Source organism: Salvelinus alpinus, chromosome 19 (genome assembly GCF_045679555.1).
Source record: "Salvelinus alpinus chromosome 19, SLU_Salpinus.1, whole genome shotgun sequence".
Taxonomy (NCBI): domain Eukaryota; kingdom Metazoa; phylum Chordata; class Actinopteri; order Salmoniformes; family Salmonidae; genus Salvelinus; species Salvelinus alpinus.
The window spans coordinates 14,457,402-14,471,944 of record NC_092104.1 but is presented as its reverse complement, the minus strand read 5'-3'; the positions used below and the strand labels follow the sequence as shown (position 1 = coordinate 14,471,944).

The following is a 14,543-nucleotide window of genomic DNA, read 5'->3' as shown; positions in this document are numbered from 1 at the left end:
TTATGGTAAAGGGATGAGTTTAGTTTTCATCTGCTCATCATGTCCCAGACAGTCAGACTCACCCAGGGCTTGCTGGCAGTGAAGGACGTGGAAGTCGATGTGCATGCAAGCAGCCAACAGCAGGTGCTCATGGGTAGGATGCCACTTCAGTCTCCACACTCCTCCACCCAGGGCACTCTGACTTAGAGGCTGGCACATGTTTCTCTCAACCCATAGGAGCACCTACTCGTCATAGATACAGGAGAGATAATTCCCATTATTCACTGGAGTGATCCTATGGCCCATACGATCACTCCAGTGAATAATGGGAATTCTCTCTCTCCTATAGCTATAACGAGCAATCTAAGGGCTTGACATCAAATTGTCCATCACATCATGTGTGTCCCAAATGGCAACATATTCTCTCTCTACTTTTGTAGTGCACCATACTATGGTAGTCGTCTAATTTAGTGCACTGTGAAGGGAATAGAGTTCCATTTGGGAGGTAACACTTTATGTTGACAGACTGACTGATCATGTAGATGGGAGCTTGATGAACACAAGGGTTATATTACAATGGTGAAAATAAAAGGCATTACTCAAATAGTGAAATCAATCTTCATTTACCTGCCTGTGGCTAGAATGCGCTCCCGACGTGGGCTACTGTGTATACTGCATACACTTAGAGTGCTTTCACCAGAAATATCTTTTACATTTGTGCACCTACTTACTTTGCCATGGGTATTACAAATGCATTTTGACTCCTTATTATGTCAACATTCATTGGCATCCCTCGCCTCTTGCTAGTGAAAGTGGGGGAAGAGGAACCCATTCTAAGATTCCATTCACTGGCATCCCTCGCCTCTTGCTAGTGAAAGTGGGGGAAGAGGAACCCATTCTAAGATTCCATTCACTGGCATCCCTCGCCTCTTGCTAGTGAAAGTGGGGGAAGAGGAACCCATTCTAAGATTCCATTCACTGGCATCCCTCGCCTCTTGCTAGTGAAAGTGGGGGAAGAGGAACCCATTCTAAGATTCCATTCACTGGCATCCCTCGCCTCTTGCTAGTGAAAGTGGGGGAAGAGGAACCCATTCTAAGATTCCATTCACTGGCATCCCTCGCCTCTTGCTAGTGAAAGTGGGGGAAGAGGAACCCATTCTAAGATTCCATTCACTGGCATCCCTCGCCTCTTGCTAGTGAAAGTGGGGGAAGAGGAACCCATTCTAAGATTCCATTCACTGGCATCCCTCGCCTCTTGCTAGTGAAAGTGGGGGAAGAGGAACCCATTCTAAGATTCCATTCACTGGCATCCCTCGCCTCTTGCTAGTGAAAGTGGGGGAAGAGGAACCCATTCTAAGATTCCATTCACTGGCATCCCTCGCCTCTTGCTAGTGAAAGTGGGGGAAGAGGAACCCATTCTAAGATTCCATTCACTGGCATCCCTCACCTCTTGCTAGTGAAAGTGGGGGAAGAGGAACCCATTCTAAGATTCCATTCACTGGCATCCCTCACCTCTTGCTAGTGAAAGTGGGGGAAGAGGAACCCATTCTAAGATTCCATTCACTGGCATCCCTCGCCTCTTGCTAGTGAAAGTGGGGGAAGAGGAACCCATTCTAAGATTCCATTCACTGGCATCCCTCACCTCTTGCTAGTGAAAGTGGGGGAAGAGGAACCCATTCTAAGATTCCATTCACTGGCATCCCTCGCCTCTTGCTAGTGAAAGTGGGGGAAGAGGAACCCATTCTAAGATTCCAGCCCTTAAGTTTGCAGTCATCCCCACCTGCCAGGTGGATTCCATCAGAGGACGGACGGACAGACAGACAGACAGACAGACAGACAGACAGACAGACAGACAGACAGACAGACGGACAGACAGACAGACAGACAGACAGACAGACAGACAGACAGACAGACACACAGGGGAAGCTGGTCATTTAAAAAATAAAAAATCTGCAAGTATGCAGACAACAGTAAATATGAGGTCACCAATTGAACTCGTTGCTATGGAAGATAAAACCAATAGTTAACTAAACGGCTTCTACCCCAAGTCATAAACCTTCTAAATAGTTAGTTAAATAGTTAACCAAATAGCTATCCAGACTATCTGCATTGACCCTTTTTGCACAACATTTTTGGACTCATCACATACGCTGCTGCTACTGTGTATTATCTGTCCTGTTGCCTAGTCACTTTACCCCTACATATATGTACATATCTACCTGAATGGCCTCGTACCCCTGCACATCAACTCAGTACTGTGTATATAGCCAAGTTATTGTTAATCATGGTGTATTTATTATTACGTGTTATTACTTTTCTATTATTTCTCTGTTTTCTCCCTCTGCATTGTTGGGAAGGACCCGTAAGTAAGCATTTCACTGTTAGTCTACACGTTTACCAAGCATCTGACAAATACAAATGTAATGTGATTTAGTCACAAGACTAAAACACACAGAATCCATCTGATCAAAATGCATGATAACCCTGGCCATCTAGTGAAGTCAAAGTGTACACACCATCACACAGGGGCAAAAACAAAGACAGACAGACACACACAATAGGATTGGTAACCCTGACAGCAGGGGAATGTAATAATTTTTCACATATCCTGTTTGGAGGATTACGGATTTTGTTCTCATTCCCTCCTGAATCAAGTAGTGTTTCAACTGGGATATCTGGAAAACCAGGGAGTTTTGCAACCCTAGCCCAAACAAACTAACATAATGGACATGAGAGCGGATATTAAGAAGCCAAACAAGCGGAAGAATAAACAAAAGTATTTGTAGCTGTTTGCATCATACAATTGTAGATCTAACATAGCTTGTGTCAAAACCCTGCAGCTCATTGAGGGGCGGACACATAGATCCCTGTTGACTAAACTGGAGGAGGTACAGTCGGCCAATCCAAGTAGCCGCCACCTCTGATCCCTGATGAATGCACATACAGAGAAGTGTCAGTGTACAGGAACCTAGCTCACGGCCATACCACCTTATACACAGACCAGGCCAGTGTCTCAACGGGTATGATAAGTAACATCTTTCTGATTTACAGTCAGTGACATACATCGTAGTGTATACAGTCATGTCTCGGTTTTGATTGTCTGTCTAGTATTAGTGTCTACAGCAGGGCTCTCCAACCCTGTTCCTGAGGGGTATTCCAGAAAGCCGGATTAATGAGTTAGCGAGATCTGTCAAATCAAAATTTTAGCAAACTCCAGTTCCAGAAAGAGAGCTCGACGTATAGTCTGATTAACAACCATAGCAATGAATGCTCTGAAGCAAACCTGTTACCAACTAGGTTCACTTGATCTCAGCCTGTCCTGGTGAATAAGACAAGGCTTCTCCTCCAATCAGATTCTTGTCCGTCACTATGGCATGTCCCTTTGCGGAAAATCCAATTGACATCAGAGCCTGCATTGTTGGCCGTGCATTATAAATGGAAGGAATTATTTGACCTTGAATAGATCCTTTAGGTCATTCAGAAAATATTATTTTGGAACGTTATAGTTTTTCAGCACAATCATGTAAAATGTCCAACTTACTCAACCCCTGCATAGCCAATGTAACCCAACGCGGTTTTGCTTCTTCTTCCCGAAACTGTGGACATGTTTAAAGGAGATATTAAAATACATCTTTAGCTTTGCTTTTCCTTAGGGTGCTTTTTAGTCATTCAGTTTGTCATTCTTTTGTATTTTTATCTTATGTTTGTTGTGTAGTAAATATTTCAGCTTTTATTTTCATCATTTTCTATTTGTTTTCTCCTGTAAAGCACATTGGGTTGCATTCCATGTCTGAAATGTGCTGTATAAATAAAGCTTGATTTGACTCCTATAGGCCTACAAACTCTGTGTATTACTAGTTTCCTCTACAATGTTGCCGATGCTGAACGATGTGGAAAGGCAACTGTGTGTGGAGCCAAAAGAAGATTATGCTTCGCATTGAATACCATTTTTTTATGCCTTTGTTGCATTCCCTGGCCCTCAACCGGTCATATAATCAAGGAGGACGTTTACAGAACTGCAGGTACAGTAGGTTGTGGTGAGTTGACTGCCAGCAATGTTTTACTAATTAATTAATTAATAAGACTAGGCAACATGATAAAAAGTATAAATAGCCTAATTCATCCCGCAGATTTTCCAAAGGTCATTGGTGTTGAAACTAAACATAGAACACATTGTTGCCCGTGTTGTCATGAAAAGCAGTCTATGAATTCAATCAATTATTATTACTCATCCTACATAGGCTTTGGAATGGGTCTACCATTGCAACTGTGACACCAGATTTGTAATAAACGTGCTCTATAAAAAGTGAAAGCATTATTAATAAATCACCCATGTGTGTAAGCTAGGTCTATTAGATATTGGAATCCTGACACTTCACTTAAACATTTATTCTGTTTGCAACTTTCTGCCAGGCTGCCTCTCTGGCTTTTGCTGCTGTATTACTTTTTTGGAGGTAAATATGTTAACATATTCATTGTTACAATTATTTCTTGTTGTGGACTCTTGTCTTTTGACTCAATATCTGACATTTTTTCTGTCATTGACACAAGGACCTTTTTGAACGCTGCATACATGCGCCAGTTGTCAGATCAACCAATATGCGCTTCGGTTAGCCTAAATACTTAAACGAGAAGCAGCCAATCTGGAACCAAGAAATCCTAGACTCCCTCATCTGGTTAAGGAAAGCCAGGTATGTTCAGGGAATCCTGAATTTGTTAAACTATCTTTCTGGAATACCCCCCTGTAGATCTAGCGCAATTGATTATAATAATTAGCTGGATGGTATGATGAATCAGGTTAGTTACAACTTTGGTAGGAGTGAAAACCTACAGCTCTCCAGGAACAGGGTTGGAGAGCCCTGGTCTGACATTTTTAATAATGCTTTTTTCTGATAAAAACTAGTTCATATTTCCCATTTGCCTTTCGTAGTTTTGAAGTAATCACAAAAAAAAACAGGCCTTATTTCAGGGCATTTTTTCACCCTGCCAGCTCCTATTAGTTCTATTGAGCACCTTGGCACAAACTCACCTTCTGAATGTTCTATTCCCAGCCAAATGTCACAATGCCTGCTTCCCTGTTGTTGGGAATAAGACCTGCCCACGTTGCTGCTAGTTAAAATTTAAACAACAACAAAAAAATTACTCATGGAACTCTGAGGTCATCCCATTGTTTCCTATAGGGGAAATATAGGTACAGTGAGGGGAAAAAGTATTTGATCCCCTGCTGATTTTGTACGTTTGCCCACTGACAAAGAAATGATCAGTCTATAATTTTAATGGTAGGTTTATTTGAACAGTAAGAGACAGAATAACAACAAAAATATCCAGAAAAACGCATGTCAAAAATGTTATAAATTGATTTGCATTTTAATGAGGGAAATAAGTATTTGACCCCTTCTCAATCAAAAAGATTTCTGGCTCCCAGGTGTCTTTCATACAGGTAACGAACGGAGATTAGGAGCACACTCTTAAAGGGAGTGCTCCTAATCTCAGTTTCTTACCTGTATAAAAGATACCTGTCCACAGAAGCAATCAATCAATCAGATTCCAAACTCTCCACCATGGCCAAGACCAAAGAGCTCTCCAAGGATGTCAGGGACAAGATTGTAGACCTACACAAGGCTGGAATGGGCTACAAGACCATCACCAAGCAGCTTGGTGAGAAGGTGACAACAGTTTCTGTGATTATTCGCAAATGGAAGAAACACAAAATAACTGTCAATCTCCCTCGGCCTGGGGCTCCATGCAAGATCTCACCTCGTGGAGTTGCAATGATCATGAGAACGGTGAGGAATCAGCCCAGAACTACACAGGAGGATCTTGTCAATGATCTCAAGGCTCCTGGGACCATAGTCACCAAGAAAACAATTGGTAACACACTACGCCGTGATGGACTGAAATCCTGCAGCGCCCGCAAGGTCCCCCTGCTCCAGAAAGCACATATACATGCCCGTCTGAAGTTTGCCAATGAACATCTGAATGATTCAGAGGACAACTGGGTGAACGTGTTGTGGTCAGATGAGACCAAAATGGAGTTCTTTGGCATCAACTCAACTTGCCGTGTTTGGAGGAGGAGGAATGCTGCCTATGACCCCAAGAAACCATCCCCACCGTCAAACATGGAGGTGGAAACATTATGCTTTGGGGGTGTTTTTCTGCTAAGGGGACAGGACAAACTTCACCGCATCAAAGGGACGATGGACGGGGCCATGTACCGTCAAATCTTGGGTGAAAACCTCCTTCCCTCAGCCAGGGCATTGAAAATGGGTCGTGGATGGGTATTCCAGCATGACAATGACCCAAAACACACGCCCAAGGCAACAAAGGAGTGGCTCAAGAAGAAGCACATTAAGGTCCTGGAGTGGCCTAGCCAGTCTCCAGACCTTAATCCCATAGAAAATCTGTGGAGGGAGCTGAAGGTTCGAGTTGCCAAACGTCAGCCTCGAAACCTTAATGACTTGAAGAAGATCAGCAAAGAGGAGTGGGACAAAATCCCTCCTGAGATGTGTGCAAACCTGGTGGCCAACTACAAGAAACGTCTGACCTCTGTGATTGCCAACATGGGTTTTGCCACCAAGTACTAAGTAATGTTTTGCAGAGGGGTCAAATACTTATTTCCCTCATTAAAATGCAAATCAATTCATAACATTTTTGACATGCGTTTTTCTGGATTTTTTTGTTGATATTCTGTCTCTCACTGTTCAAATAAACCTACCATTCAAATTATTGACTGATCATTTCTTTGTCAGTGGGCAAACGTACAAAATCAACAGGGGATCAAATACTTTTTTCCCTCACTGTATGTCTGTTTCATAATGTGTATATTTTGATTTTATTCAAGTCGGACACCATTTTAATCATGAGAATCTCCTCTTTCTAATTATGTAAGTATGGGCAGCGAGCTCGGTTGTCATCAAATGCTAGCCCCAAAACACGTTTTGCCCTTGGAATGCTGAGCTCCCCCCATTGTGTTCCTATGGAGAGGCATGCCGCTCTTTTCCCCAAATATTGTCCAGCCTATCTACGGTTTTACCGCATCTGGTCCCTTCTGTTCCACATGCCAGTGTAACAGTATAACTTTAAACCGTCCCCTCGCCCCGACCTCGGGCGCGAACCAGGGACCCTCTGCACACATCAACAACGGTCGCCCACGAAGCATCGTTACCCATCGCTCCACAAAGGCCACGGCCCTTGCAGAGCAAGGGGAAACCCTACTTAAGTCTCAGAGCAAGTGACGTAACTGATTGAAACGCTACTAGCGCGTACCCGCTAACTAGCTAGCCATTTCACATCCGTTACACCAGTATGTTGTGGAATGGGGTATCACTCCAATGTGTCGAACACCTGAAGACTGCGGGTCCTTGACTTCCAAGCCATAGCAAGATCTTATGCATATTACTGGACCACTGCACCTGTCAAATATGGAAATAGACTGTGTCAACAATTATTATACAAAGGCAAAATACCAAAGCCACCATCAATAACATGAACGTGAGTAACATAGGATTGGATTAAATAATAGTTATCTTACTAGCTATTTATTTGCTGGTTGAGACATGCAACGGCAAACTAGCGCACATATTTAGCAAAACAATCAATAGTATCATAATTACCTTCCTAGGCTAGAGTCTAGACGAACATGTAGCTAGCTACACAGTTCAAACTACAATACGGTATCTTTGTTTACAGATCAACATATATTCTGAAAAAGAACAAGATAAGAAGTAACATACACGTGAAGCAGCTGCTCGGCTGCAAACACTTCCTGATTGATCCTCCTACTTCACTGACTGGCTACACATTCAGCATCGAACCGTTGCACGGTGTTACAGAGACGTGGGCTAGCACTAGCAACCACTCACGCACAGTGGAGGTTTCCTGAACATCATATCATGCTGCCTACACCAACGCAAAACATGGATGGAAATCGACCGTTCACCCAAATGTCTTACTGCACCGTGGTAGATAAAAATGACCAGTGTAAATTCATATGCTACACGCATAAAGATTCGGAGATGTTCAATGTTGGGTGGGTGTTAATAGCTAGTCATTTCCGTATATCTAACCATGCTTTTCTAACAACGATAACTAGCTAGTTAACAGAAAACTGTCCTAAATTGCTAGCTAGTTATTGGCATGTAGCTAGCAAACTAACATGACTTTTACATATCTCATCGATTTGGGTGAGAAGCTCGTGCTGATGTGTTTTAGTTAGTGGCTAACAACAAGTATAAAAGCGGCCACTAGTGGTGCCAACTGAAGATTGTTAGAAGATTACCACCTGTAAGATAAATACATATACATGATTGCTAGAGATGTTGTGACATGACGGCTAACAATTTGCTTGTTTTCCTGTCCCAGTTTGACAAATGCCTCTGATGTGTGGAGCACAGATTTCACTGGTGAGACATTGAGCCAGTTTGTAAGTATACTTATTTAACCAAACCAAGTAAAATTTCCTTTCATTATTTGATAACAGAATGGCACGCACTATTATTTTCAGAGACAGAAGTTTGCCTTGAAGTCAACAGAGGATTATATCATGAAAATTAGGTATGTTTTTCCCATTTTTATTTTAATCCAAGGACCTCATGTACTCCTTGAGATCCTTACAAGATCATTGACTTTTTTGGACACATTTATACATTCCATGTCTTTATAATACTTGAACATTTACTTGTATTCCTCTCGTATCTTCTCCCAGGTCTGCGTGTGGCAGTGGGAGTGTGTCTGTATCAATGCAGGACAGCTGTGCAGTGCTCAGTGTAGGCACCAGTCCAGGGGACCTGAATGTGACTCTGTCCAGACTGAAACAGCCCGAGGCCAAAGAGAAACTGAGAGAGCTGCTGTTTAGAATGGCAGACAGTCTGACTCGTTTAGACCATACAAGTAAGGTTTGGGACGGAGCCCTCAGTCAGCATACAGAGTTCTCTTCTTATCATACTGACTCTGATCTAGGGAAGTTCAAGAACTTGATAGTTGCTGGTACAGATTGCATGTGTACGATTTGATCCAACACTCCTTACTCAGCGTTCTCTGCTGTGTTGTTTCTGTCTAGCAGGCCCAGCCCCATTCAGTTCTGGAAAGAGTCCACACAAACGCAGTACAGGTGTGCTGTGTTTTATTTTGTCTTGTTACGTCACAATAAGACCATAGCTCGTCCTCATGGCTATAAAGGTGTAAAGTAAATGGTAATCTTGCTCTTTCAGATTTTGAGCCAAGGAGACAGCCGCAGAGTGGCCAAACTCTGGCAGTCAAGAAGCGTCTTCCAGGAGATTCTCTTATCAACCCAGGAACAAGAAGGTGCTGTACTTGTCTGAACCCTAAAGGGCACCCATGGTCCTTCATATTGCATGGGCCCTGGTCAAAAGTAGTGCACTACATAGGGAATATATCAAATATATTCGTTGTTAATACTCCCATGCATCTGTGGGTCCATTTGCAAAGAGACAAATTAACTGATGTTGTTTTTCTGTCCTTTTTCCAGAAAGCGTCCAGCAACCGGGGTGGCATTTGATGATGAAGATGATCAATGATGATTTGCTAAAGAGAAATGACCACAGTTGCCTTCCATCATCACTCACATTTCTGCTGCATATAACAATTTAGTGCATGAATGTTATTTTATTCCACTGACAATGCAACATCATTTTAAAAATCAACCTATTTAATGATGACATAATCTGCTTTTTAAGGACTCATAAGGTGTGTCCCAAGTGACACTATTCCCTATATAGTGCTCTACTTCTGACCATATGGGCCCAGGTCAAAAGTAGTGCACTAATTATGGAATAGGGTGCCATTTGGAAAACAACCATGATGATCATTACCTCAATCAATGTGTGAAAACTTGAAACATGGTTTTTAAATGTATTTTAATCTTGACTTCTGTAATAAACATTCATTTATTTAAAAAAAAAAAAACGTATCTCCTTGTGTATATATAGATGAAGAGCCTCTAACTATTATTATTGTAATGGTGTGGAATAAACTGTTGAATAATGTCAGTCAAAACTCCTCAAATGAAATTCATATATCACACTAGTGTTCTCATGACTTTATTGTAAGCAAAGTGCATATACGGTAAATTATTTGGTCCAAATACCTAATGTTAAGGTAGCAAGTATACCGTAATTTCATTTATGAACAAAACGATAGAAACGACTCAACTGATGATACCTGATTTATTTGTTTTGTTTAAAAATCCAGATCACCAAACGTGAAGCACAGAGTACAGAAACACCATTAGAATCAGGAACAAGACCAAATGTTACTTTAAGACCCAATGTAACGCGAGAACAATATGAACAGATGTTTTACAACAGAATAATGTCAACAGACACATTTTCATAAAATATGAATATACATTTATATTCATATGCACACATATACTGCCTGGATAAATACCAAAGCATTTTGCTTTAGATGAAAGCTGAGTATTGACTAGAATGATTGAAGATTTATTTGCACCCATGTAGATTTGCACCTAACTAAGTTAGGCTAACTGATATTTGCTGGTGTCTTTAAAAAAAACTCCTGTGTTTAATCGTTTTTCTCCAGATACTTTTGTACAGTGAGATCTGCACTGAAAATAAAACTTAGGGCTCGATTCAATCGCTACCGTTGTAGCACAGTTGACATTTAAGGATCATTTCCAATCGAGCCGACATGCAGACCGAATGCAGTCTCCACTAACGTGGGAACATTGCCTTTAAATGTAAATCACTCTACAACTCAGATCTTCAGCGCTAAGCACTCAATCGAGCTCTAAGAATATCCTCAATTTAACTCTTTGTTTTTAAAACCAAGCTTTGCTCAGGGAAAACGTCAATGGCCTTTATCTAGTATGCACAGGGATGTGTTGGGTGGCAAGGTTTAATTAGATCAAATAATGATCAACACGATCCAAAATGGTAGTCATGAAGTTTTCGATATATGGATAAAGAGCCTCTGTAACTATTATTATTGTAATTGGGGAAAATCACTGCATTTCTCTGTTGAATAATGTCAGTAAAAACTCCTCAGGACATCCTCAAATGAAATGGATATATCACACTAGTATTCTCATATCTTTATTGTAAGCAAAATGAATGCAAGCTTTCAAAGTGCATGTACAGTAAATTATTTGGTCCAAATACCTAACGTTTTCAAGGTATAGCTAGAACACCGTAATTCAATTTAGGAACGAAACCATAGAAAGTACCCAACTGATACCTGATTGATTTGTAATTTTTGGGGTAAAAAAATCCAGATCACCAAACGTGAAGCACAGAGTACAGAAACAACAGTAAAATCAGGAACAAGACCAGATGTTACTTTAAGTCAAAAATAACACGAGAACAACATGAACAGATGCTTTACAACAGAATAATGTCAACTGACATATTTTCATAACATATAAATATATATTTATATTCATATGCACACGTACAATACACTGCCTGGATAAATTCCAAAGCATTCAGCTTTAGAGCAAAGCTGAGTCTTCACTAGATTGACTGAACCATTATTTCCATCCCATAGTATACAGTATTTGAAACCATGTAGAATTGCACCTAACTCTCATATTTGCTGGTGTCAAAAAAACATCAGTGTTAAATAGTTTTACCCCAGATACATTTATGTAGTGAATTCTGCACTGAAGAGAAAGTACAAGTATCCTAAATGTTGCTCTTTTAAAAAAAAGTCAAGCTTTGCTCAGGGAAAACTTCAAATACCTTGATCTTACAAGTACTCAGAGATACATTGGGTGGCAACAGAAGTTTAATAGATCCAATTATCCAAAATGGGCCTAAATCACATTGATGTTCCTTTTGAGGTCACAGAACTCTAGTTAAAGTAGAGCATCACGTCATCATTCAGTCTGAGGTCACAGAACTCTAGTTAAAGTAGAGCATCACGTCATCATTCAGTCTGAGGTCACAGAACTCTAGTTAAAGTAGAGCATCACGTCATCATTCAGTCTGAGGTCACAGAACTCTAGTTAAAGTAGAGCATCACGTCATCATTCAGTCTGAGGTCACAGAACTCTAGTTAAAGTAGAGCATCACGTCATCATTCAGTCTGAGGTCACAGAACTCTAGTTAAAGTAGAGCATCACGTCATCATTCAGTCTGAGTTAAAGGACACAGGTTTGTTTCAAGTTCAATACATCTTTCCTTACTGCTTTTCAGATACATAACATATACATAAACAGATACATAAACATGTACATAAACATATACAGACAGCATTACTTAACACATCTCAAAAACAGCCATTGTTTCTTGTTCTCATATTATTTCCTGGACTTCAGTAAAACATTTAACCTACTTTACATTCTGATGAAAACTAATTACAACAGTCTGTTTCCTCTACTTAATAGTAAAAGGATAACAGCCCCACCAAGGTCAAGGAAAATTAGCAAATATGTCAAGTAGGTCCCACATTAAGAAATCACCAAAACATATGTTCAATTACGTTGAATTAGTCCATGAAATAAATGAAGTGTCCTCTGAGAAGAATAATGATATATTACAACTGGCTACTCACAACACAAACACTCCATGAAAATATCCAGTTCAAATCACATGCCAACATACTATTCAATAACATAAACCTTTCCCTTTATTAATGATGTGGTGCGGGTGTTCTTTAAATGTGCTCCAACTTCCAAAAGATACGTACGGTAAGCCAACTGTCTTTAAAGCATCTTGTAAATCATACAATCCATTTAAGTTCAAACTAAACAATGATCTGAAAGTTCAACTTCTTTGTCTCACAGTGATAGTAGTGCAGTAGTCTATGCTTGTTATTGTACATCTTGCACGTGACCTTAATAATTACATGAGAGAGTTATTATTAAGTTATTTTCACGGTTTTCAATAACTTCAATGATCTTGAGGATAACCTTCACTGTTAACTACATTATTACATAGTGTACAAAATGTGATCTTCTTGAAAGAATCCAATTCATTATGACTTGTAGAAGCACAAAATAAAACATTCAGTAGAAAGTGCTCTATTTATCATGACGAGACAAAAATATAGTGTCCACTGTCCAAATGAAGAGGCTTGAGATTAAGGAGGCACCTTCAGTATCAACAAGTAGAGGCATTCTCTTAAAACAGGACATGTAGTGTAGCGTTCCTCTGTGACTCAAGTCATCTAATAAAGTGATTTCAAATAAAGGGCCAACGATTCAGGACTCATTTCAAAACTTTGCGCTTTTTCCAAAGGTCATTTACTTCCCTCTATAAACCATTATTGCCAAATCAATCACAGATCACACATCTGTCCCATATACATTTCAATATCTAAAATACATCTTTCTTCTTGCCACAGAAAAATATAGGTATTGTATATACTGTATATGTATGACACAACACTGGTTTGGCTGGTTCCATGACAGCATGCTCTCAAGGCAGGTCAATTCTTTTTTTAAAGGGGGGACATCATCTCTGGTTGAATAGGAACACTGGGGACGTGTCCCAAATGGCACCCTACATCCTATATAGTGTACTACTTTGTACCAGGACCCATAGCACCCTATTCCCTTCAGTACATAATGCACTACTTTTGAACAGAGCCTTATGGGGCCCTGGTCAAAAGTAGTGCACTATATAAGGAATAGGGTGTCATTAAGGATACAACCTTGTACTTTGGCAGGGACAGAACACATTTGACCAATGATGAACCACTAATTCACTGCGTCAAACAACTGATGAAAGATTCAACTCAGTAAGGTGGTCATATCAGAAGCAATGATATGTTATTTTCTGACATCATCAGCATTGAATGAAGCCAACCTACTAGCGAAGGCAACATGAATACCAAATCAAGCCTTGTGATTTTAGTCTTTACTAGACAGACCACATTGGTTTTCAGTGTTCCCATGTATCAATACATTCTCAAAAATAAATACATATAGACATTCCTATAACAACATATCTCCATTAAAATACAAGCTTTCTCACTGTAGCAGTATGTTTCCCATGATGACAGGGGCCTTGTCTTATGGACACTTCAGGCTTTAAATATGGCCGATGACTCTGTGACAGCGTTGAGAGGCTCACTTCATTTCTCTGTCATTCTCTTCTCTGTCCCACTGCATCTCATTCTCCGAGTCCCATGCCTCAGTCTCTGTCACTGTTAGGTGTTTGAGGATAAAAATAACACTTATCTTACTTTCCCCTGGGTAGATGGAGACGGTTGTCTTCCAATCCAAAAATGAACAGGTACATTCTCTTCCTCTGTCTGACTAGTTCATGTTATTTCCTCATCCCATATTTGTCTATAGACATGCCCCCTATGAATTTCCTCCTCCCACTTTGTCTGTCCAATCACGCCCCCTCTCTGAGGTTTCTCCTCCCACTCTGTCTGTCCAGGCTCTCTGAGGTTTCTCCTCCCACTCTGTCTGTCCAGGCTCTCTGAGCTTCCACAGTTCAACAGAGTGTATCTGTGTTAAAGGAGAGCTGCACCTGCCATGGAGAAACAACAAGTGGTTAGTAAGCGATAAAATACAGTAAAATGCAGTCCAGGGTCGTAACATATTGTACGAATTGGACTCATAACATATTATACAA

General features: G+C 40.6%; 2 protein-coding genes and 1 long non-coding RNA gene across 8 annotated transcripts in view; 1 reads left to right on the top strand and 2 right to left on the bottom strand.

The window, feature by feature from the left end:
• Positions 1-6,809: 6,809 nt before the first annotated feature.
• Positions 6,810-7,842, bottom strand: LOC139545040 (uncharacterized). 2 transcript variants are annotated; one of them, XR_011668984.1, is made up of 2 exons: positions 7,713-7,842; positions 6,810-7,391 (listed from the first exon to the last, which is right to left on the bottom strand). It is a non-coding gene; the product is annotated as an uncharacterized lncRNA (long non-coding RNA). The 2 variants fall into 2 exon arrangements; XR_011668985.1 differs by having other exon boundaries at positions 7,593-7,728.
• A 29-nt stretch (positions 7,843-7,871) lies between these two features.
• On the top strand, positions 7,872-9,903 carry LOC139545039 (protein PAXX-like). Of its 2 annotated transcripts, none has more exons than XM_071352399.1 (7): positions 7,872-8,008; positions 8,341-8,401; positions 8,483-8,532; positions 8,684-8,868; positions 9,041-9,088; positions 9,189-9,282; positions 9,467-9,903. In XM_071352399.1, exons 1-7 carry the CDS (start codon positions 7,872-7,874, stop codon positions 9,513-9,515), a joined length of 624 nt encoding a protein of 207 aa, XP_071208500.1. In that variant the 3' UTR covers positions 9,516-9,903. The 2 variants fall into 2 exon arrangements, with proteins under 2 accessions (XP_071208500.1, XP_071208499.1); XM_071352398.1 differs by having other exon boundaries at positions 9,038-9,088.
• A 246-nt stretch (positions 9,904-10,149) lies between these two features.
• LOC139545038 (ATP-binding cassette sub-family A member 2-like) overlaps positions 10,150-14,543 on the bottom strand; it is a 129,855-nt gene continuing 125,461 nt past the window's right edge. For 3 of the 4 annotated variants that reach the window (XM_071352394.1, XM_071352397.1, XM_071352396.1), the window contains exon 50: positions 10,150-14,438. In XM_071352394.1, the coding sequence (XP_071208495.1) occupies positions 14,403-14,438 (36 nt within the window). In that variant the 3' untranslated portion in view covers positions 10,150-14,402. The remainder of the gene's footprint in view (positions 14,439-14,543) is intronic. The other variant, XM_071352395.1, reaches the window with a different exon arrangement.

Bases quoted from the DNA above. Each gene is read 5' to 3' on its own strand.
- LOC139545039 (XM_071352398.1), top strand. From the start codon at position 7,872: ATGCTGCCTACACCAACGCAAAACATGGATGGAAATCGACCGTTCACC. The intron at 8,402-8,482 runs GTAAGTATACTT...TATTATTTTCAG, and splicing joins GTGAGACATTGAGCCAGTTT to AGACAGAAGTTTGCCTTGAA. The intron at 9,089-9,188 runs GTGTGCTGTGTT...TTGCTCTTTCAG, and splicing joins TCCACACAAACGCAGTACAG to ATTTTGAGCCAAGGAGACAG.